General features: G+C 52.9%; 5 protein-coding genes across 5 annotated transcripts; 4 read left to right on the top strand and 1 right to left on the bottom strand.

Moving 5' to 3' along the window:
* Window positions 1-124: 124 nt before the first annotated feature.
* On the bottom strand, window positions 125-1070 carry NCS54_00098500 (FolB domain-containing protein; the record flags this gene model as incomplete). Its single annotated transcript, XM_053146621.1, has 2 exons — window positions 125-355; window positions 405-1070. The coding sequence occupies 2 exons, from the start codon at window positions 1068-1070 to the stop codon at window positions 125-127; spliced, it is 897 nt and encodes a 298-aa protein (XP_053002596.1).
* Window positions 1071-8756: 7686 nt separating this feature from the next.
* NCS54_00098400 (G-PROTEIN-RECEP-F2-4 domain-containing protein) lies at window positions 8757-10381 on the top strand (the record flags this gene model as incomplete). Its single annotated transcript, XM_053146620.1, has 4 exons — window positions 8757-8835; window positions 8887-9125; window positions 9177-9947; window positions 9998-10381. The coding sequence occupies 4 exons, from the start codon at window positions 8757-8759 to the stop codon at window positions 10379-10381; spliced, it is 1473 nt and encodes a 490-aa protein (XP_053002595.1).
* Window positions 10382-13486: 3105 nt separating this feature from the next.
* On the top strand, window positions 13487-14986 carry NCS54_00098300 (Cellulase domain-containing protein; the record flags this gene model as incomplete). The annotated part of the gene is made up of 1 exon (XM_053146619.1): window positions 13487-14986. One exon carries the CDS (start codon window positions 13487-13489, stop codon window positions 14984-14986), a length of 1500 nt encoding a protein of 499 aa, XP_053002594.1.
* A 525-nt stretch (window positions 14987-15511) lies between these two features.
* NCS54_00098200 (Hypothetical protein) lies at window positions 15512-17930 on the top strand (the record flags this gene model as incomplete). The annotated part of the gene is made up of 3 exons (XM_053146618.1): window positions 15512-15601; window positions 15645-15884; window positions 15939-17930. The coding sequence occupies 3 exons, from the start codon at window positions 15512-15514 to the stop codon at window positions 17928-17930; spliced, it is 2322 nt and encodes a 773-aa protein (XP_053002593.1).
* Window positions 17931-22006: 4076 nt separating this feature from the next.
* On the top strand, window positions 22007-23654 carry NCS54_00098100 (Ammonium transporter; the record flags this gene model as incomplete). The annotated part of the gene is made up of 3 exons (XM_053146617.1): window positions 22007-22076; window positions 22145-23068; window positions 23119-23654. The coding sequence occupies 3 exons, from the start codon at window positions 22007-22009 to the stop codon at window positions 23652-23654; spliced, it is 1530 nt and encodes a 509-aa protein (XP_053002592.1).
* Between the last annotated feature and the right edge of the window lie 168 nt (window positions 23655-23822).

Genomic DNA, 23822 nt, shown 5'->3' with positions numbered 1-23822 from the left:
TTCAGGGGCGTATTGGAGAATCACATATCTAGCAGTGTACACAAGTCTTTTTTTTTCGTTCATATCTCATATCTCTCTTTTTCAATTAGATTGCATTTTCCTAGATCTTTTCTTCTGTCTCGACTTATTCCGTTTTAACCTCAGTCTGGGTCTCGTCGATCTTGACATCCTCCGTCTTGACTGTCAACTCGACACAGGCCGCATCAGCAAGGGGCACGGCGGTAGGCTTCTCCAGTCCAATACGAATGATCGCTCCATAAAACTCCTCACGCTTAGATCGCAGCTGCTTAGCAATGTGCACCGAGAGATCTGCTGCCAGAGCCTCCAGTGTTTCATACGACGACGCGATCATGGCCTATAAACTGTAAGCTTGCGTCCGTTCGCTCTGACGTCGGGATACTCACATCGACCACCACACTCTCGAGGACGGCATAGTCATCGTACATGGTCTCATACTCGTCTATCCGTACATTCGCTATGACAACCTGCTTGGCGGTGCGCTCATTGCTGTTGACACCGATGAGTGTCGGAACCCGAAGGCCTTCCAGGCCGAGCTCCAGGCTCCGCGATGTGAGCGATGAGTTGCTGAAGAGGGCGGATCCAGAGAGACGAATCGCACTCCCCATCAGTGACGCCTTAGGGAGAACGAGTGAGATGGTCAGTCGACGAATGAAGGCGATATCTAGGAACGACTTCGATTCGCTTGTCGAGGGCCCTCTCAGCCCATTGTAGCGGAACCCAGTGAGATCGATCCACAGCTCGTTCAGGACATCGCTCAGTGACAACGCCGACTTGGGAAGACGACCCAGGGTGCTCAGGATAGCCTTGCTGAGCAAGCCATAATGCACCGTGTCCGAGGCGACCTTGTCATCGGCAGACGACGTCCCGAAGGGCTGGGTGAGCGAGACTTCGGCTGATACCAGGAGAGGCTGCTGCTTGGCCCCGCGACCCCAGGCGTCCTTGGGACCTTGAATGGTTGTCTGGAGGTTTCGCACGCGGACGACGGCGACGGGGTCTCCCTCGTCATTCGAGAGTCGTCTGGACGACACGATGGGGGCTTCTCCGGCCATGGTGGACAGTGGTTGATGGGTCGGCTTTTGTTGGTTTGGCTTGGATAAATGTGCCTGTGACGTTGAGATTTTCGCTAGTCCTCTCCGTGATGTGTGAGTCTCCTGCTTTGTCGATCAGTCCTTTCTTGGATATGATCAAGTTGTCGAGAGCTGATGTCACTGAAGACTTTGGAGAGAGTGAGGCTAAAATGAGAGTCAATGGCGGGGCAAAGGCAATCCACTGTCACCATACAACCGTCCATTTCAAAATCAGGAAAGCTTGTCACACCAAGTGATATAACAATGGTAAAATTCTCGTCAAATTACAGACAAGATTTTGATCATACCCGCACAAAATTCGTATAATTTTCTATCAGTGCTTGTTGACGATCAAGTTATTCACCCACCTATTCCTCACCATGACCACTGGTGAAGCCGCCTACCCTGGACCAACATCGAGACGTCCTGGATGGATGCAAAACTCAAACCAGAGAAGTATCAAGAAATCTGGTCGGAGGAGGATCTATTACTGTTACACACTGCTGGCCAGTAGTTTGAGGTATTCCTTTGATACGAAGCAACTGGTTTGCTCAAACTGTGTCATATATGCTGCTCACATTTGGCTCAGGACACCTGTAACTAGGATTTTGAAGACTTGAGCTTGGTAGCATTTTTAATGAATCTGTTTCCACAAACATAACCTCGAGTGTTCAATGTTAATGAACAATCCAATATGTAACATTTTAATCCTCCGCGACCCGACCCGTGAGAGTTTGTCGGCGATAGATTACTACGTACTCCCTGAGCCCAGATATCCCAAGACACCCGGCCGCATCCTTCCCGCAAAGGAACACACAGGGTTGCATTTTTTCACTCCTTGTCCTGGCACGAGCGTCCTGCAAGGACCAATGCGCTTGGGCATCTTGTCGTATGAGGAAACACCTGTTTCTCCCTCCCTATCTCTTGGGCTCTGAGTCGTTTCTGGAACACGTCTACTGCACCGTGCGATCGACCTTCTCTGCGTGGTTTAACGCGACCGCGCGGGGGATCCCCTCAAAAATGACGCGCACGATTCGGTTCCAGTTGGTCGGGCTCCTGGTAACCACACGGAAGTCGAGCCTGCAGACGCGGTTCAACTGAAAGCCAAAGCAGGAAAAACCCGCCGTGTCAGGCTGGTTGCCCGGGGGTCCGCGGGAACCAGACACGGCATCTCTGGACGAGAGATTCGGATGGCAGGCAGGAGCTGAGATGATACTCGGTTGCCCAACCTATAACCTCCATCTCCATAACGGGTCGCTCAACAAGCTGAGCTCGTTCCGCCAAGACCTGAAGATGCCAAGAAAGGGCATGGTCGCGACCAAAAGGTGAAACCCAATTCCAACCGACTGCCAAGCCAAGACATGGGTTCACTGACAACAGATCTTGTCCCTGCCTTGAAACGGGAGACGATGGCACCATACAAGTGCAACATCAAGCGCAACATCAGGCCCCATCTCGAACAGTTGATAAACTTCGACCTCAAAGCCTAAACCCCAAGACTGCTTGCTATCCTGAGGTCTGAGGCCTGAACGACGCGGCTGCAGCAACGTAGTAGTTCCGCACTCTCTCGTCCCGACACCCGTAATTTGCGACTGCTAAAATGCAGCCGAGTGGCGTTTACTATGCTCGGAGCAGAGAAATAACGGCTTCGACTGCTTCCTTGCTGTCAATACACGAGCAAGCCTCTTTCGTCCACATACGGCAACACTAGCCCCAGCCTCATCGGAGCTGTGTGCCTGCAACTCCGATGCCTTGCGACGCAACCCGCAACAGTGAAGCACAACGTCGTTCTGGAAGAGGGGCATCTTGAAACCTGGCATGGGTATACCCAGGCAGCCTTCTCCTTTAGGTTTGCCTGTCAGTGCTGTGCTCTGAGTTCCGCTGCCCCCCCTCGGACGGAGCCCGCCTTGGCCTCGCAAGCTCCCCCTGAAGCTGGACCTCAACGGCGATCGCAAACCTGGCCTCAAGCACTCCAGGTTTACTAGATGATGCTTGAAGCCAAAAATGGTTGTGAATTCTTAGGCGATCTAGCTCAAACGCTCCCGGCGTTGAAACCAAATCCAGCTAGCCTCCCGGACGACCCATGGGTCTCATCAACTCCAACCCCACGACTAGGTATGCGGGACGTGCCTGAGTCGGTAACCACCCAAACCGTTCTTGGCCTTGGTGATGTTGTGCGTGGAGTCTGGGGACCGTGCCACACGTCGCGTCTTCTAGAGAACAGTAGGTTCGGTGGTTCTAGTGATGGAACCTGTGTCCGTTGTTTCAGTCCTTTGAATCACTTCGCGGCAATGACATCCGTGCCCTTACTGACATCCAAACTTCGTCATCCAATCCTCTGTTCCGCCCTGTATAAGTCCTAGCTTTCCGCAAGTCGGCGCAGAGTAGAGGCCCGGCGCAGAACCGATCAAGTTGACCGCTCAGAAGACCCCTGTCGCGCCCAGACAGGTGCCACAGAGTATCATGCAGGTTCTTTACCCGTCGTGCATGTCAAGCATGTCCAATTTTGCGCTCTTGTCGGCTGAATTGAGTGCCACCACGGAGTAAGCAGGTGAAATTTGCTCCAACAGCACGTCAAGAGACCTTGGGGAACTTTCCGATTATCGCAACGTTTTTACCCACCACAGCCTTGTGCTTATGAGTTGTGGATCTCTTGCCAAGGGGCAATGTAACGGTCAAGTCTTTTATGTCCAAATCGACATCGCTTCCGGGCAGCGGCGGGAGAGTCAAGGGCTGAAGGCCGGGGTTTGCATAGAGGCTAGTGATGCCCCATGTTCGTCAAAGTTTCCCGACAGTTGGATCATACCACCATTGGTGGCAATGGTAGGTCCGCCGTCGCCTCTCTGAGACCAAAGCCGTCTTTGATTCTCAGCCGTTTCGGGCATTACCATAGGGGACTATTGGCGACGAAAGAACACCCTTGAAAGCAACTTTGCGCTTTGTGTAAGTGAGGGTTGCTCGACATGCTATGCTGCCCTGTGCTGTTCTTTTGGCGTCACTCCAGCTCAGGAATTGGAACTTGTTCCACCACACAATAAATTTGGCATTGACAACCGGGACAGGGTTGAGGCTTGAAGGCTTCAGCACTACTGGTAAGCTTCTGGAAGGGAGATGAATGGAAATGGACAAAGCGCCACACGGCCGTAAAGGGTATGTGAGCCGTGACTATGTCAAAGTCTCGGTCACCGGCCCAGGCTTTTTCGATGCAGGGCGTTTCGGAAAGAGATCAAACCCCCGACATAAATCAGTGAGTCCGGAATTGTTGAGGCATCTTGCTGTGCTGATGACCGACACTTGTCGGCCTCACATGCTGTCTTTTCTAATTATTCTGACGATCGAAGTGCCGAATGGGTGTAAGAGAGGCAAGCTAAAAGGAAGAATGCGGGGAAGATGATGGATGGAGGGTGTTAATCAAAGTCTGCAGAAATGATGCTGGCTCTCCCATCGACAACCATCGGAGCCTCCCGGGCCCTTTTGTCCGCCGGACTCAGACAGCCCAAGAATAGATGTGGACTCTGGCGAGGGTCTGATAAGCGGGCCGACAACGAGTTGGTGCAACAGCCGTCTCTCGCTCGGATCCTCAGGAGGTTTGTCGACGAGCAGTATAGAGAATGGGAGTTTCATCTGGTCCTCTTACGCGTACAAAAGACAGCGGGATGTGTCTCGCTCGGCCGAGTTGTTAGTGCACATGGCTAGCCGTTTGGCTTCTCCCGCATGTGTCTTGGGGATGTCGCAAGAAAGGACCGAAGGGACAGAAAAAGAAAGATGACACACCACCAACTTCTCCAAGTTGCAGCGGAAGTGGCTGACAGTTGACCGGGGAGTGACATGACAGACCTCTGGCCCATGTCGGCCGGGGAATGCCAGGTACCTGCATCAAGAGTGTGGCACACCAACTTGCCGTTGTCGGTCAATCAACTCCTTTGTTTTTGTTGGGATGGTCGACTTCGACCTGCTCAATTTCTCGCTTTCGATTTCAGGTGCAGATGCGACATATCAGCTTGGAGTCTCCTCCATGTGAAGGATGTTGAGGAGAAGATGACCTGATGTGATGTGATCATCATATGTAAGCTTGCATCGGGTTGGACAAAAGGAACAATACGACCAGAACGGCAACTCGGCGGCCTTCGATCACCAACCGCTGGAGATCTGCAACCTGGGCCCTGGTCTGATATACTGCAGGGAAGACTTTTTGGCAGGTGGTGACTTTCAGGCATTGAAGTGAGCTCTGTTGAAAATTCCCGCCTCTCCGGGTGCGTTATGCAGCTTATATCGACGAGTCCATGCCTATAGTCAATAATAGGCGTGCTCTGTCTGTTTTGCATTTGCCAGTCAGCTATTATTGATGCAGGCACGCGAGATTGCCATGGCAGTGGAAATGGCATCTCTCGCTGTGACTGGGCCCGACAAAGTCGACGATTGTGGGGAGACTCGAGAGTTAAATTCCAAGAGGCAAATCAGAAGCCAAGTCGGGGTATCGCGAGAGGACAGAAGACTTGGTTCCTGAGTGGCGAAGGCCAGATGCAGGCTCAATGACATGCCCATGTGAACAAGGGGCTTCTGCGAGTCACAACCAACAGACAGAAGCGGCGACAAGAGGATCAATGAACATGAGCATGGGCGAGACGGGAGTGACAAGGAGTGATAGGGTGTGATGGACAAGGGTGCGTCGTGTCTAGTGGAGAAAATCAGCGGGGAGGGGAGAAGGGCCGAGAGGCCAGTCATAGCGCGAGGACGGCTTGTGTCTTGTCTGAGTGCTTTTTGGGCGACGGCTCAAGAGCGCTGTGAGCGAGGTTACTGGCTGCAGTCTGTCGAATAGATCTTGACCTCTCGCAATGGCTTGAGACCAACACAAGATGATCAGCCTTAACAGGCGTTGATATTGATGCTCCAGAACCAGCCACATAACCCAATTCCAGCGACTGGGTGATGAGAAGCGGATGAGCGGGAGCGTTAGGGAAGTCTAATGTGCTTGAAAGGCAGCGCACCAACAGGAACGCCTCGTTCGATGGTGGATGGTGACGGGTACGATATCGGCATTGCTTGAGATGGTGATGGGGTATTGTGATGGGCAATCTAGTCAGCACGAGATCATCATCGTCCCATAGGGGAACATGTCCGGTTGAGGCACATGTACGCACACGCGTGCTTGAATTGACAAATGAAGCATTGGGATGGGAAAGATAGAGATCCTTGAATGCTTACCGTGGGCCATGAGAAACAAATTGTGGGCGCGATGATGGCCTTGAACTGGAAGGAGGCCTGGTCCCGTGACACTTGGACATGCTCGTCATGCCCCGCTTAGATGCGACAATGCGACTCACTCAACCCAGCTCCCTCTTCCACGGGCAGGCAGGCAGGCAGCAAGAAGCAAGTCGATTCGGCCAGGGCGACGTATCGCACGACGTATCCGTCCTGGTTTCCAGAAATACTCACTATGGTGGCGGCGCCTCTCGTTGGCTCCCGCCCATTAAGCTTCGCAGATTCAACGGTTGCGCGGAACTCCGCCCCTCTGCAGAACCATCAACCTGGAGCCCAGCACGGCTGGGGGACCGACCGGATGCCCTGAGACGCGCAGAACGGCACCCAGATGGGTCCCTCCTCGAGCGTTCACCGTTTCGATGGTGGGCGAGCAACGTGGCCCTGAGAACTGCGTACGGTATCTACGTCGACAGTGGTGGTGATGACAATGACGTCTCTGGAATGACGACTTTATCGATAGAAAATCCACCTTCCTTCAATGACAAGGCGTCCAAGAGCATCGAACAAGGACCCTTGATAATGGCGCAGTGAGGCCTCGAGAAACGCCGCCCCGCAAAACAGCCACCACCTAAGCACGCCTAACCCATGATCAAACCGGTGGGACCGAGTATAGGTACGAGCGCCTCTTGACGAAATCTTTTCGAGTCCCAACCTGCGAACTATAGCCGAGACCGCACAGTTACTCGTCATCCAAGACCCAACCAAGGCTCGCAGCAGACTCTTTTTCGCATAACCTATCTCAAAATCAGCCCAGCCCGCCAGGGTCCGGTCAAGTAGCCCCCAACTACCAAGGTCAGCATGGAACAAAACTGTACCACCCGTGAGGGCGGAAAAGGCAGATCGAGGCCTATGGTTGGCCTATATGGATAGCCTGGGCAGTCTCTTCATCTCCTCTGCAGCTCTTTTTTACCACTGGGCCCTGTTGTTTGGTTGGGCAATTGCCAATGACATGCCGACTTGACGAGCCCTGAGGTTCTCAACGTGGCCGCCTACTTGGCTGTGGTACAAGCTGGACTCACGGACCCCGAGTACCATCGATCTGGGCCTGGAGAAATGACCGACCTGATACCAATACACACAAGGCTTGCTGGGATTGAGTGTCCCGCAGTGGGTTGAGTGAGTGAGGTCACCCATCGCCCACAATCTCATTACCGGGGTCTGGGGTTGGACGGCCGTGTCGCCGGAGTCAGAGGATGCAAGGGGAGTGTCGTGGCGGCCGAGACACACATCGACACCCCTGGAGTTCACCCCTGCAGTGAAAACACTGCTCCCCACCTAAAAACCTCCGGCTCCGCCAAAACTCGCCTCTACCCCTGGGACCTGGCAGCAACAGATGCCCTTCTTGGGAAACGGGCTCCATTCGAGACCCTCTCGAGTCCCTGGGGCCTCTCAGGGCTGCGTGTTGGTGGGTCGCTCCCAGTGGAGGTCCAGCAACCCCTGCTCCCTTACTATGCCCCTCCTCTCTCCGCCTCTTCTCCCTTCCGAATGGGCGCCCGCTCGTCATCACCGACCATCATTCCCCCAATGACGGTTCAAGCCGTGGTCTCCAGTAGTCGCAGCGCCTGAGGAGTCGTCAACTCAGCCCTCCATCACGGCCCTATTGGTCCCTGTCAGAACTGCCCTGGTCCCGGTGCCATGCCCGACAGAGGGCCCTCGCCCGTGGTTTATACGGCCCCGAAAGGGTGGGAGAGATGTAGATGCAAAGGAACTCTTCGAGCCTTCTCTCGGCCCAGCATGGCAGGGGTGGCAACAAGACGGAGGCGACCCGTTACCTCCACTCTCGCCTCGAGCTTGGTCCTCGATCCCCGTATTGCGAGTGGTGCTGATGCCGGTAGTGCTGCTGGCCAAATATCCAGATCTCTCTCCATCCCGCCAGCCTATATGACCCGCCTACCCTCCTCCCCACGCGCGACCTCGTCTTTGCTCGTTGTCTGTCTCTTGTGTCTCTGTGCTGACCGCACCATCTTGGTGTTGCCGTCTTGTCTATTGTCTTGGATAATGCTTCTTGTGTAATACTCTGTCTACTATACCGTCTTGGGATTCCTCGACATCCTACCTCATTCACCCTCTCTTGTATACAAGGTCATTCACCATCTCTTGTGTACAACCCTCATTCACCATTGCTTGTATACAACCCTATCGAAACTATCTCGGTACTGCCGCCTCGTGTCACATCATCGACATATCGACGAACCGCTCGCCGTGTTATAGTCGTACTGAACTCATACCGGCGTCAACTGTTCTACTCACTATCGAATCGACTGATCAGCACCATACCTTCTATCTCATTGAACTCGACCGACTTCTATCGACTGGACTGGGGAACCTTTTCTCGATAGGACCTGCGCCTGTTGTGGCCAGTGCCCTTGATTTCTATCGACAGTCTCTTTCCGGTTTTCGTTCACCATGGCCAACACTACGGTTGGGCTAAACCTATGCCCACCGCCGTTCTTCGACCAAACGCTATTTCCCGACGAGGGTGGATGTAAGAGTGTCTGAGCTAGGATTGTTGTCGGGCTATCTAACAAATACTTAGTTGTCGATGGACGGCTCTGTCAAACGGTGGGCACTATGCAATGCTGCCTGCCATGTCCCATGACCGATTGGGTGTACCCTGATCGTTTCGAGACCCTGACGGCGGTCGCGAACTGGGTCGCTGCCTTTAGTGTGCTGTGTTGCGTCTTCTTGCTCCTATCATGGGCATGCTTGCCCGTGGACAAGACCAACCGCCATTATCTGAGCATATGTTTGACCTTTGCCGTGTTGCTAATGAATGTGAGTTGATGTTCTAGGCCCTGGCACGCAGTTACTGATGCAATAAACCAGCTGGGCTTTGTCATTCCTCTGGCAGCGCGACCGGACCAATGCTACAATGAGATCACTCCTCACAGCATGAAGACGAGCCAGGTCTGTGGCGCCTCAGGCGCATTCCTCCTCCTTGGAGGCTGGGCTGGCGTCATGTGGGTGTTCCTCAGATCCGTATCGCTTCACCTTCAGATCTGCTGGCAGGTCCTTGTTGGCCGAAACTTCATGATCTTTGCCCAGGCGGCGGGATGGGGAGTTCCTACTCTGGGCATCATCCTGGCCCTCGTCTTCAGCGGTGTCTCGTTCCGCTTCGGGGCGACATGCCACATCAACCACGCCAACAGCTTGGCCGACTTCTGGATCCCTCTGATGCTCTTCGCCGGGTTGACTGTCATCATCACCTTTGCCACCTTTGGCTACTGCATCAAGGTTTACCTGGCTGCCTTGGGCGACAACGGCGCGTCTTCGGAGGGTTCCAGCCTGCCTACTTACACCCAGAGCATCAAGACCATGAGCCCACGACAAGCATACCGCAGGGTTCGTCGCGTCATCGCCCTTCAATGGCGAGGCATTGCCATCGTTCTCATCATCATCGCCGATGTCATCTTCTTTTGTGTCATCTTTGTATTCCAGGACAACGTCGTGCAGTCTGTGACTGACGACCCCAAATTGGCTGAGGACTGGGTGAAGTGCCTGGTCTTGGAGAATGGCAAAAAGGCCAATTGTCTCGACGAAGCAACAGCACTTGTTCTTAACGAAGCAACCGTCACGGCTGTGTTGCTTCTTCTCGCAGTATGTTGACGTGTCAAATATTAATCTGAACCTCAGCTAACTCGTGATAGCTCAACGGCCTTTGGCTACTCTTCTTCCTCGGACGATGGTCCATGGCCCAAGGATGGCTCGAACTATTCTCGAAGCCGTTCAAGAACAAGAAAGAATTTGTATCGGTGGATGCCCACATCGATGCCAAGAATAGCACACGTTCGTACGAGATGCTCTCACGAGATTCGAGCGCCGCGGTAACACCCATTACTCCAGTGAAGTCCCCTGAGAGTGGACGAAGAACCCCCGACTACTTTGGGCGAACTGCTCGCTACCATGCGCCAGCGCGTTCGTTCTCGAGTCCCAGGCCCCCGCCAGCTACATCATGGGATGCCGGAGAGACGTTTGCTATGCCGACATATAAAGACAAAGACATGCACCCGTTGAGCATGAACCAAACATAAAAGTCCCAGACTTGAACGAAGAGAGCATTGAGAGACGATAATCACATATTTACGCATAATTATACCCAAAATCAACCAACGACCTTCACACCGCTGCGACAGCTACCGCGCAAAGCCTCGAAGCTTTTTGCCGACACGCCGGTCCTCGGTAAGAGAAGGATCAGCAACACCAACGACTGGATCTACTTTTTTTTTTTTTATTAATGGAGGACTTTTCTTGACACGATAGCGAGGCGTTGATATTTGAGATGGGCGCGACTTTGAATAAGGAGAGGAGCAAAGCGCGGAGATACATGTCGACTCTAGCAAACACCAAACCCGAGGGTTTGCTGATGTAGAATAACGACCAAGACGACGAGTCTGAGACTCTATACGAATGCAGTTTCAGCTCCCGTCAGACTTATCCTTGGTGGAGGGGATTGGCGCAAAGGGTTAGTGGGTGTAACAACAGAAAAGACAGAGCCCCTGTCTGTCTACTGACTCCGAAGACACGAGTCTAGAGAGCGCCGGCGGGAATTGGGACATGGATTTGTAACCATACCGGTAGCTGCAGACAAAAGAGCCTCACCAAGTGAGCAACATCAACCTTGAGATATCAGGTTATCTCATTCCAATACAATCATACCTTGAACTACATTTCAATCTATGCGCTCCCCAAGCTTGTCTTCCGTGCCGTTGACTACCAGGAAAGAGCCCTATCAATCAGAACTAAGTCGTATTGAAAGTTACCTCATGTGGTTGCTTTCAATTACACAGAGAAGGCCGACTCTTCGGCGTACTAGGCGTTCACAAGATAACCCGGAGCCCAAGGGAGCATGCGACATATTCTTCCTCCATTTTCATTTTCATCAGCCTTCCGCTTCTTGGGGGGTTGGCGAAAGGTCTTCCGTCCAGACACCCGCCTTAACCCCTTTGGCGTTGATGTGGGACGTTGTGATGTCCGGCGATGGCCGAGGCAGCTTCTTCGTGGTCTAGTCGCGGAACATTTGACAAAAGTATTCTTCTGATGATTCCTTGGTCACTGGGCTTTCGTATAGCCGAAGGAGGTCATCATAGAAGATTCTCTCCTCCCGAGTGAAGTCATTTACCCCTTTGATGATGGTCTCTGGTGGGCGCGAAGATGAGGTTTTGGTGTTGTCGGCGAGGTACCCAGGTACGATAGTAGGTAGTGAACGCACCTTCGTCGCTTACCTATTGTGGTGGCTGGTGACGGGATCCTTATATATCTACGGAGTAGGGAGGTAAGGATGATCAATAGTTCGAAGAGAGCTTAGGACATCTTTATGTAAAGATTAAGCACATAATTAGAAGATACACACTCTCTCCTTAGATTATGCTCTCTTTCTCTCAGCCTATCATTATGATATGATACTCCCAAGGATTTGGCCAAGACACAACAGAAGATTGATGGAAACGAAGGACGAGAGTCTGAGGTTCGGAAGCGGGCGAGAAAGCAAGGCGCAACGGCCGTTATGGCAATGACCATTGACAAAAAGGCCAGACTGAACACAATTTGGCGCGACACCACAGGTGCCCTGGGCAAGAGTGACTGTGTTTAACTCACACCCGACTACACCCCGCAAAAGGTGCAGGTGGAGTGCATTTCCAAGCATGACGCGTGCGAGAGAATGGCTGCTGAGGTACACAGCTGCGGACTTGCAATCTATCTGGGCCAAAAGAGGGCCAAGAAGTTTGCTGCAGCTGGCTCAGCTGGCTCCGCAGGTCTGGGGCCAAAGATCGATATCGACGACCTCCCAACAGAAGCCTGCGAGCCGAAGCTTCTTGTTGACCAGATTGAGCGGCAAGCGAAGGATCTTCTGCGCTTGACCGATGAAGTCAGAGCCCGCGACATGTCTTAAGGTACAATTTGGTATTTTCCGGGTCTCGTTCTGGGTTGGGATAATTCGAGGACATACTTATCAATGGGGTTTGAATCCATGGGGTTTGAGATCAAGCTTGGGTGGTGCAATGGGCATTTACATATTAGACTGGGAACGAAATACATATCGGGCGACCTGGTTGGGCTCCTTGCAATTCGAGCTTCGATTGTTCCGAAATAATTCGTCACTTGATTAGGCTCTTCTACCTATCCGACGCCATTGTGATTCTGACAACCTTTTGGAGATACGATCAGGTTAGTCAATACCTAGGTAGGTAGGGAATGATCCTTCGACTCGAAGAAAGACTTATGGGCGTCAGATTTTCGTATTTCCTCACTACACTTGGTATTCTCAACAACTCTCCCTCGGCCCTCGCCTTCTAATACACATTGCTTCGGTATTGGGTTTTGATACCGTCATGTATTAATGACTGTGTTTTTTGCTATTGTGACTGATGGATTCTGTCATCATTGCAGATACTAATATTAATACACATTGCTTCACACGGCGTGAGGCATTGTGGTTGATGTCCTTGCTGGCGTAATCGGCGGCACGGGCTTTTTGCCAAGTGCGAAGCGCCGAAACATGAGGCACACTACACTGTAATGCCATTACTTGAGTGATGGAATATGGCGAACAATCATAATTTATATCAATTATTCATCAGAGAAGTAAGCAAAGAATAAAATAAAGTCAAAATACCCAAAGCTTATTTCTAATTGTTGTTGGGAAGTCAATTTAGGTTCAAAATGTTGTTGCGATGAAGCGTCCAATGTCCAATTCTTGTGTCGCGTGCTTCCTCGTTCAGCGGCCAGTCGACATTCAGTTGGTCAGATCGCCCTGCATCCTGTTCCGGCCCATCCGAAAAGGGCACCACAGTCCAGGGACCAGACAGCTTATCTGAGCTCAGCAGCTGGTGTGAGAGATATAATAGCTCGAGGTGACCCTCGTGTGAGATGGCTGCCTCAAGATCCTCCTCCACTTCCCTGGTCAGATCAAGTACTGATGCTGAGATAGCGTCATTCCACCACGTCTTTGGTGTGCTGTGTACGCGACGAAAGTCGCTTTCCAACGATCTTCCGGAGACGCAATCGAATCCCCAAACAGGGGAATACCAATTCGACTCGAAGACTCGGTACAACGTGCGATTGAGACGAGATCAGCTGGAAACCCCAAGAGCACACGACAAAATCCCATTGTGGGTGGGCAGCCTTTCATCCTGACAATGAGTGGGGCGTCCCGACTCTCGGCCTTCATCCGCGGCAAGCGGCCCCGCATCCCGGAGACAGACACCGGTCAACGGAGCCGCTTGCTTGACGACTGGATCAACGAAGAGGATGGCAATGATGATAAGAATGAAGATGAGCAGCAATATGAGAATCCTTCGAATTTAGAGTCCACCAGGTTTTACTCATACACACGTTTCCCTACCGACAAAAAGTCAGCGAGGAGGTGTGGAAGAAGAGGCAGATGCTTCCGAAGTCGGTGCTGTGCCATCTTCCTCTTGGTGACGATTCTGGTTCTCGGTGTTGCCTGGACTTACAGGTGGAATATAGAGACTGCTCGTCGCCAGAAATGGACACCAGATGCAGAAACAGAACGTTTCAGCCATCGGCCATTGCAGCTGCCCACCAAGAACAATCAGATCTCCAACTATACATTGCCACTACGGACCAAGGGTCGCAATATCGTCGACGCCCGCGGTGAGCGCTTCAAGCTTGCTTCGGTGAACTGGTACGGAGCTAGCGATGAGCTTTTTGTGGCAGGAGGGCTGGATATCCAGCACCGCGATGACATTGCTCAGACTATCAAGCGTCTCGGCTTCAACAGCGTCAGACTGCCTTATGCTGACGAGCTGGTCATCAAGAACCCAACGGTCAATGCGAGATACCTTCGTGCAAACTCGGACCTGGTAGGGCTGAGGGCCATGGATGTCTTCCACGCCGTCGTGGAGTCACTGACCAAGGCGGGCATTGCAGTGATTGTTAATAACCACATTACGAGCGCTACATGGTGCTGCGGTGCGGACCCATGCGATGCTGCCTGGGCCAACGATTATCTGGGACCGTTCTGCCCCGTGAAGCAGACCGAGCAGGAGTGGATTCAGCACTGGGAAACTATCATGTTACCACATGTGAATAATCCACTTGTCATTGGTGTTGACCTCCGGAACGAGATTCGTGGTCTCTGGGGAACGATGCCATGGTCCAAGTGGGCAACAGCCGCAGAACGTTGTGGTAACAGGCTCCTTCGAATGAACAAGAACTGGCTTGTCATTGTCGAAGGCACTGAATCATCCAACGACCTATCACATGTTGGAAAGCGTCCTATTAAGCTTGACGTGGACCATCGAGTAGTGTATTCAGCGCACGTTTACGCGTGGTCGGGCTGGGGCAGCTGGGAAGGACGATTCCTTCTGCGTGAGTATGAATCGTTTGCAAAGACCATGCGGCATAACTGGGGGTATATCTTGGAGGAGGACATGGCGCCCATTTGGGTCGGCGAATTTGGTGCGCCGTCCAAGCCATCTGTCGGCGATGCAAACTACTGGCAGCACCTCATACGTTTCCTCCGAGAGCAGAACGCCGACTTCGGATACTGGGCCCTCAACGCACGAAAGCCAAAGGGCAATACGACCGAGACGTACGGGCTAGTGCATGACGACTGGTTGACGCCGGTGCTGGACTATCGAATGAAGGACATGCTAGATCTGATGGCGGCATGAGGACGGATTTGGAAGACTCGGCGTTTATATGTGAAACTGGGCTGCGATTTTTAGGGAAATGATGAAAATGCAAACGAATCTCGAGATTAATTGGAGTATAACTGGAACGGCGTTTGTGTCAAGGATTGTATATTTCCGAAAAAGGGGTACAAACAGAGATAGTGTTGGCAACGTTGAACTTCAAGTTGCGAGTTTGGATCAGGTTATGATTCTATAGATGACAGTGTGAATATGCCTATGCCTTCTCAACACCGAATGCACCTGCCGGGGTGTGAGCAAGCTCCTTATCGATAACAGGCGCAAGCCGGAGGCACTGCGCCCCGCCACCTCACCTCGCCTCTCACTCTCTACCACCACAGAAGCACAATCAGTTGTCCTGCAGCATCACACAACTTAACCCTACAACTCTAATAGCCTCGTCGTACTGATCTCCCGGTCGCGACTCGCAACGCACCTTGCCGTATCGCCATTATCCGAATGTTCATGTGCAACACCGCAACGAGGCTCCCCTCCGCGCATCCTTGAATGCTGATGGAAAGCCAACCGTCACCCTCCGCCCCTGCAAAGTTCCCGATTTCAGTGGGCAAATGCTACGCGCAAACCGCCAACGAGCGGGTGAGTCTTTTGAGAATGGGACATGCCTCTCATTGTCATCTAGGCCTCTGCGGCTGACACAAACTGCTTTGCGCCTGATCAGTTTGGCGATGGGGCCAGAGCTGCCATCCGCCAGCGCGAACGGTTGTCCCTAGGCTTGCACCCCACCGACGCCGAAATCCCCTTTACGTGGCCTTCCGAAGATGACGAGAACCAGGCCGGCCCTGAATCCTCCATCTATAGACTTGTACCGAGCATGCAGAGCTACAGAAACAACCTTACGGCTCTCTCTCAAGTGTGCAATGTGCGATCTCCCGGCCTTCCGGTGAATGTGTGCATTACTGACCACCTACCCTAGCTCTACTTTGTCGCCTACCAAGGCCACATATTCGTCTACAAACCCCGCGGAGTACCGCACCAATCGCTTCCTTGCCACCCCGATCTTCAGCTCAAGCCCGAACCGAGTCCCTACTCCCGTTCGGTCGGAGGATATCTCGACCCGAGAAGACCACATCTGATCAACCATATTATCACTGGGCTACTTGGGCACGACGAGATTGTGCTTGCGTGCTACGATGACGGCGACGTGGTTGCGTACTACACGAAGAATATTGGCACATACGTCTTTGGAGGCCGTGAAACTACTGGCTCGTCGCACAGAGCTACACCAAGGCCCTTCTTCCGTGAGAACGTCGGTATGTCTGCATGGGGTTTGGCTATACATCAAAAGTCTCGCCTCATTGCTGTCAGCTCGAACCGTCACGAGGTAATTGTGTTTGCCTTGGCGTTGACATCAGATCCTTTCAGGCGGAAAGAAGCCCTGTCCTCAGACTCCCAGGGACCTAAAAAGCCAGAAGGGAAGATCGGTCATCGGCGAAACCGCAATTGGAGGATCGTCATTGTAATGGGCAGCGACGCGGACAACATGCCCAACATTTGCTTTGTGGATGACTTTGAAGGCCAGGCCCAGAAGGTATGTGCAATTGATATCAAGGGAACCGTTTGGCTGGCGGATATCTGGCAAGCCCACCAAGGCCCGATAGCCATCCAAGCCCTCAATCAGCTCAAGAGCGAGGAATTCTATCCTTCCCCTACTAGAGGTTGGGGAGTACTCGCCTTAGACGACAGTTGCTTCATGAAAGTACGGACTAGCGAGGAGCTGTTTGGCCTTCACATGAGCCAAGTCGAAGTTATCCGCGCATCTAATGGGTGCAGCCACCCGTTGGTTAATGTGAAGAATGCCATCAACAAGATCCCAAACAATCCGCATCGAAGGGCAGCGCAGCCTGCCATGGCTCAAGCTCACCCTCATATGCTGCAACTGCCGTTCGGCTTTCAAGGACCTGGCGCTCTCTTGGACAGCGAAGAAAGCGGCGGCGAAAGCGCAGATGAAGACGATTTTGAAGATACAGAGGTTGGAAGCGAAGAGGAGGAAGATGAAGGAGACGACATAGAGGACGACAACAATCAGGATATTCTTGGCGCCGAAGCCTTCGCCATAATTCCTGCAGGCGGGACGTTCCCGGCAGGCACCGTAGAGCACGCTCTGGTTGCCCCCTTCGCGCCCCACGACTCGTTCGATACGCTGAACGCATTCCTGGACGATTTTGATGGCAAGATCTGTGAGGATGGGAACAGCTCAGACGAGGAGATTCTTCCCAGAAAGGCCGACATGACTTATTTCCCCCACAGCGGCGAAATACTCGAGACGCCTCGACAGGAATCCCGGATGATAGGTTTCCTGAAGCGACCGCCTTGCGGCAACCATAATCGACAAGAACCAGAAGCCCGGCTGGCAGGGCTTAAACGCAAGTTCTTTCTGTTACGGACGTACGAAAAGGACATTGAGATGCGGCCATTCTCTCGGACGTCGGACTGGGACCGCCGAGTAGAGTTTGGTGTTGTCTGCCCGGACGCATTGAGGTTTGGCAGGTTCAAGGAGGTAGGGCTCGTGGCACACTTCCATGCGACGGGTAGACTCAATATGATTGCGCTGGCGCCAGAACTCTCCCTGGTGGTGATTGGGTCACCGATTGGGCGGGTGGTGCTCCTAACACTGACACGCAAGGCTGTGCCGTCAGAGCGCGAGGAAGGAATCTGGGAACACGGGTTCCGAGTAGAGTGGGTGTTGCCGACACAGTCAGATGAGGAGGAGCACAGGAGGGTGCTTCGGCCGATGCACGGCATGGCCCTGAGTCCAATCCAGACAGGTGACGGAGATGGAAACGGGCTCACAGGAGGGCCCGGGCTGCCACGGCGGTACCGGTTGATGCTTCACTATCGAAACCACGACATCTTGTCGTATGAGTTGACGCGGAACGAGCAAACGGGAAAGCTTTGCATATATTGACAAGGCGTTGTTTCAATCTAGGTGATGAAGGATACCCGGCGCAAGGTTTGGGTGCACTTTTTGGAGTCTTGGGATGGTTTCTTTGGAGTTGGACTGGGCTGTTTTGTTTTCTTGTGTATTGTGATTGGGGGTTATTTTGGGGGTGCATTGGTGGCTGTGTCGACATCTATCATGCTCTGATATGCATATTGGAGGATTGAAGTAGAGATATTGATGCCAGTTACAAGCTCGTCGTAGAAGATATAGGGACACGAGTATGAAATACAAAGGATTGGAAGTTTGTTGCATGGGTGGTAGTGGATACTTGGACAAACGAGGTTGACATCCATTGAAAGATTGGTCTGGAGAAGCTGGAGCAAGATGATGCAACCAATCTATCTAGATACCCCACGGTTCTGTAGGCGGGGTAATGATGGTGAATCACGAAAACCCATGACGAAGATTAAAAGGCGAGTTACTACGTAGATATCCGTGAGGCAAGGCGAGGCAAAACACATGGAGCCCCAGCCCAGAGCAGCGGAGCCGGCTGACGATGGAGACGGGGCCCGGACCGGGATCGGGAGTGGTGGCAAGTATGAATTGGGTCACTCATTGAGTGCGGGGACCCGTATCTCGGAGTTCCGGGTCGGCGGGACGAGCAGCTGCCCCCGCAAAGCGAAGCCCATTCTACGCCGGGGAAGGAGGGAGCAGAGCAGAAGGAGAAGAGAATGACAAGGGCGAGCTTCTAGAAAGTGGCGTGACGATATCAAAGATAGCGGAAAATAGGGGGTGGTTATACGATCATGACCAGAAGCGATTTGTGTGTCTTTGATGATCAGGGGAGACATGATTGGTCGATGGGCGAGATAAGGATGGAAAAAAAAGCTTGACTACTTGGCATGGACCGGCGCCACGGGAAGGGAGGCTCAAGTGTGAGTGAAGGTGTGTGTGAGTGGACTCTGATAGGGGGGACAGGAGAAAACCTGGGGATGTGGTTTTCCTGGTAGGTGAGATTTTACTGGATCTCGAGGGTTTTCCCGGTATCCGTGGCTTGTTGTTTGGGGTGAAGCTGAAGATGAGAAATGTGTGTGTGTGCGCGTGCGTATTCGTGTGTGTCGTCTGAGTGACTGACTGGGCGTAGATAAGACATGAAGCCATCTCATCTTGTCGAGACAGAAATCGACTGTTGCCCAGTGCTCGCTCACCTTGACCTAGTGCAAATTACATACCGTGCTGTGTTGTGCTCATATCCGATATTCCTAGTCTTTTTTTTTTCTTCCCTGGTGGCGGCCTCACCGAGGATGCTTGTTGTCCTCGTCCATGCCCAAGTCTAGCAGGGGGTATTGGTCCTTACCATGGTAGTGGATGCGGTTCTTGAAGCAGCAAAAAAAAAAAGTTGAGTGCCGCTGCCCGAGGTTCTTTGCCAGAGGAACGGTAACGGATGGAGGATCCGTCTCAGCCGCCCCGGGATGCCCCGGATAGATTGGGAATCAATCGTGGGCCCTGGGACAACGAAGCTTGGCTTTTCTGCTCTTGTCAAGGTGTAGCGCCGGGGGGTGGTAGAGGGTTATGTAGGCCAAGAGATGGGCGGGTGGTCTTTTGGCGATTTGGGGGGGGGGGGCACCACTAGCTGAATGCGGGCTTGACGACCAAGAGATGCAGCAGGTCGGTTCATGACGTGTGTTGGAATTTTGATACTAGGTAATCAGCGGTAGCAATGCTGAAATACAAAGACGAGACAGACAAGACATGAAAATCCACGAAAGAGAATAAGAGATGTCGTTGAACCAAAGATGAGGCGAGGTCGAAGCTGATTGGTCGACCCTTGTTCATGTGTCTGGGGTTTTAGTCACTGGTCCGACTCCAATTATTTTCATTAAACAAACTTTTGACTCACCGAATGGGATCAGGTACCGCACAGCCTCTTCCCCCACAAATGTGTACATACATACAGTACAATCACAGAAGGCTTCTTCGGTTTTTTGGTGTCGCGTCTTTTGATAAGAAAAAGATGGCTTTTTCACACGTGAGACCAGTAAAAGTCGAGGTTTGACTCGTTAGAGAGAAGACATTTGAACCAATTGGACGTGTTCTATTCTTCTGTTTTCTTTTCTTTTGGGGATTGTTTTTTTTTCTTATCAGCGACTGACGTGATCAAGTAACGGAATATCTTTTATTTTAAGCTTTTGTGCAGTCAGTTTTTCCCTGTCTGTTGGATCTTGCACGTGCAGAGATGAAATCGAGTGATGGTCGGTCCATCGGAAGAGTAATAAATGTCGAGATGGCTTCAGAAAAATCTCGTATCTTGTCCGATCTCGTTACTAAGGCCTTGGCCATGTGTTACAGCGACGCATTACAAGAGAGCTCGAGCTCCCAAAGGTGTAACTCCGTACTCTTCACCTCGGGGAGACCCGGATGGGGGAGCCGGAGCTGATGATTCAGGGCTGGAGAGACCAGGGGGGGACACTTCGTGGGTAGTCGAACAAGTAATGTAATCGATGGCACTTACACATCGTTTTACCTACCCATCGTCATCGTCCGGCGATCCGCTAAGCTACAGCTGACACTTTTTTGCAACTCCGACTTTCGGTTTCAAGGAACCCCATCTCGAGATATTTTTTTTTTTTTTTCGCGTCTTGTTAGTGATTGAAGAAAGCCATCACGCGACAATTGTTCAAAGCCAAGATTCTGTTATCTGAGACTTGACTTTCAGCTGGCCTTCACAGAGATACACACACACACACACACACACAAGCCCAAATCTCGGTTGGATATCAGTCCAGCTCTCTCAGCTCAACCAGCAGCAGCAGCAACAACAACACACACATCTGTTATCCCCCATACTCCAAATTGAGTACCTTGCACATAGCCGAACCCCACGCTTCGAGGGGAGCCAATATCACACGTCAACGGCGCCCCCGGAGCAACGAACCCAAGCAAGCAAAGCAGCAGTTGAACCAAGAGCTTTTCCTCGTGTGCCCCCAGGTTTCTTCTTTACAGAGACAGCGGAGCGTCATGCACGCCCTTTCCCGAACAACGCCCCCTCCCTCTCCGTTTGCGGCAGCGGTTTCAAATGTTCATTTTTTGGGGGCTCTCTTATCATAGATCTTGTAAAGTCGTGTACGTGATCCTGATCCTCCGCTTCGTAGCTTTCCCGAGTGAGCTTCCCCATGGGCAGTGCCGCTTTTCTCCTCCTTCTCACGTCACGTCAACAAGGCGAAGCAAAAGCCCCACGGACTCGCCATGTCCCGAAGACACTCGTTCGGAGGGCGTGCTAAATCCTCGGGTGAATGGGGTGGGCGCGCGGCGAGAGTAGAATGCGGACTCTGTCCGGAGAACCGGGGGTTGAAGGGGATCTGGCCAGGAACCAGGCCAAGAACGGTGCTCGATCGGGGTCGGGGAGGTGTGCATGTAACAGACGCCATGCCTCCAAACGTATAAGCGCCAGCTCTATCGTAGGGGGGTCCACGCTGGTTCCTGGGGCAGAAGCACGACGCCGCTATCTCTACCTTGCCTATCGGCCTGTTACTGTACGTACCGATAAACTATGTGTCCAACCTGTTTGTACATGGAGGCTGGCTCTCGTTCACTCACAGCGCAAGACCTGGGGTACGTACCCATCTCTATCTTTGCCCTGCCCTTCTCTCTCCGCGCCGTATCGCGCCTCTATCTATCTCTGGTCTGGAGCCCTCGTCCATCTCTCATGGGGTATCTCTCATCAACCCGCAGGGGATCTGCAAACCCAGTCCATGCCCGGGCTTGTACCCGAGGCGGCGGGCTTGGTTTGGGCTGAGGTGAAAAACTCGGACAGTAGCTTTCCCGTCTCGATATATAGACTCTCGATGCCCGTTCTGATCTCATTCTCGATATCCTCCCCTCCCATCCAGTCTTACATCTACCTGACTCGGGAAGAGTTCTTGGTCAATTCTTGACTCTATTCCATCTCTAGTGACTCGATCCTTTCACTTCACTCTGCTTTCATATCCTTGTATCTCTTGAGTGACGCCCTACGCTATCCCAATCGACCCCGTCGACCTCGACAATAACTCCATCACGAACCGATAACCGAGAGAAAACCTTGCTACAACCTACCCATCATGTCTTACGTCGAAGTCGGACCCCCGACACCGTTTAACGGTACCAATGAAGAGCTCGGCGGTGACTCCAGTATGCATCAACACCATCACCATACACGCCAAGCCTTTAGAGTATACTAACCAATGTCTTCACAACAGCCACCGAGAACCTCAACCAGTGGTACCAGTCCGGTGATCAGGCCTTCATCATCGTCTCCGCCTGCCTCGTCCTCCTCATGGTCCCCGGCATCGCCTTCCTCTACTCGGGTCTCGCCCGCAGAAAATCCGCCCTCTCCATGCTCTGGGTCGTCATGATGTCCTTCTCCGTCATCGTCTTCCAGTGGTACTTCTGGGGCTACTCGCTCGCCTTCTCCCAGTCTTCCGGCAACCCCTTCATCGGTGACCTTAAGCACTTTGGTCTCATGAAGGTCTGGGGCGCCCCCTCGGTCGGATCTCCTCTCGTCCCCGCCCTCCTTTACTCCTTCTACCAGATGATGTTCTGCGCCGTCACTGGTGCCCTCACGATCGGTGCCGTCGCCGAGCGCGGCCGTGTCATTCCCAGCATGGTCTTCATCTTCTTCTGGGCCACCCTCGTCTACTGCCCTCTCGCTTACTGGGTCTGGAACGCCAACGGCTGGGGCTTCAAGAACGGCGTCCTCGACTACGCTGGTGGTGTCCCCGTCGAGATCGGCTCCGGTATGTCGGCTCTGGCCTACTCGTGGGTCCTCGGCCGCCGCAACGAGAAGATGATGATGAACTTCCGCCCTCACAACATCTCCCTCATCACCCTCGGTACCGTCTTCCTCTGGTTCGGCTGGCTCGGCTTCAACGGTGGCTCTGCCTTCGGTGCCAACCTCCGTGCCGTCATGGCTTGCTGGAACTCGTGCCTGACTGCCATGTTCGCCGCCATGACCTGGTGCCTCCTCGATTTCCGCCTGGCTCGCAAGTGGTCCATGGTCGGCTGGTGCTCCGGTACCATCTCTGGTCTCGTCGCTGCCACTCCTGCCTCTGGTTTCATCGACCCCTGGGCCAGCATCATTCTCGGTGTTGTTGCCGGTGTCGCCTGTAACTTTGCCACCAAGGGTAAGTTGACAAGTTGTCTCTCTCAATTTCATCACTAACAATTCTTACAGTCAAGTTCCTTGTCCGAATCGACGATTCCCTCGATGTCTTCGCCGAGCACGGCGTCGGCGGCATGGTCGGTCTCATCTTCAACGCCTTCTTCGCCAGCAGCTCCATCATCGGCCTCGACGGCGTCAACACCGGTGCCATTGGCGGCTTCCTCGACGGTAACTACGTCATCATCGGCTGGCAGATCGCCGCCATCGTCGCCTCTTCCGCCTACGCCTTTGTCATGTCCGCCGTCATCGCCAAGATCATCGACTTCATCCCCGGTCTTAAGCTCCGCGCTTCTGAGGAGGCTGAGCTCCTTGGTATGGACGACGACCAGCACGGCGAGTTCTCTTACGACTACGTCGAGGTCCGCCGTGACTTCCTTGCCTGGAGCCCCCAGCGTGACGAGCCTGCTGAGGATGGTGATGTCCTCGAGCCCACCCACGGCATCCAGGAGCATCAGTCCATGATGAACACCCCCAGCCTGTCTGATGCCCGCAAAACCCCCTCCATCGATAACACCCCTGAAATGGTGATTCCCGAGAAGCAGGCTTAAACGCTTTCTCATGGAGGACCTCATTTTGCAAATCTATCTTTTATAGCGGTATAGAGAGTGTGTGTGCTTGGCCATTTTTCCTTATTTGTTACACTACACACACAATGGTCGTTGGGAGTAGCCGGCAAAGGCGTTTACGGTTTTTCGAATCTTGTTCGCAATCTACTA

The sequence above is a fragment of the Fusarium falciforme genome, chromosome 1 (assembly GCF_026873545.1).
Source record: "Fusarium falciforme chromosome 1, complete sequence".
NCBI classification, from domain to species: domain Eukaryota; kingdom Fungi; phylum Ascomycota; class Sordariomycetes; order Hypocreales; family Nectriaceae; genus Fusarium; species Fusarium falciforme.
The sequence above is the reverse complement of the archived record's forward strand: the minus strand, read 5'-3'. Positions and strand labels throughout refer to the sequence as shown.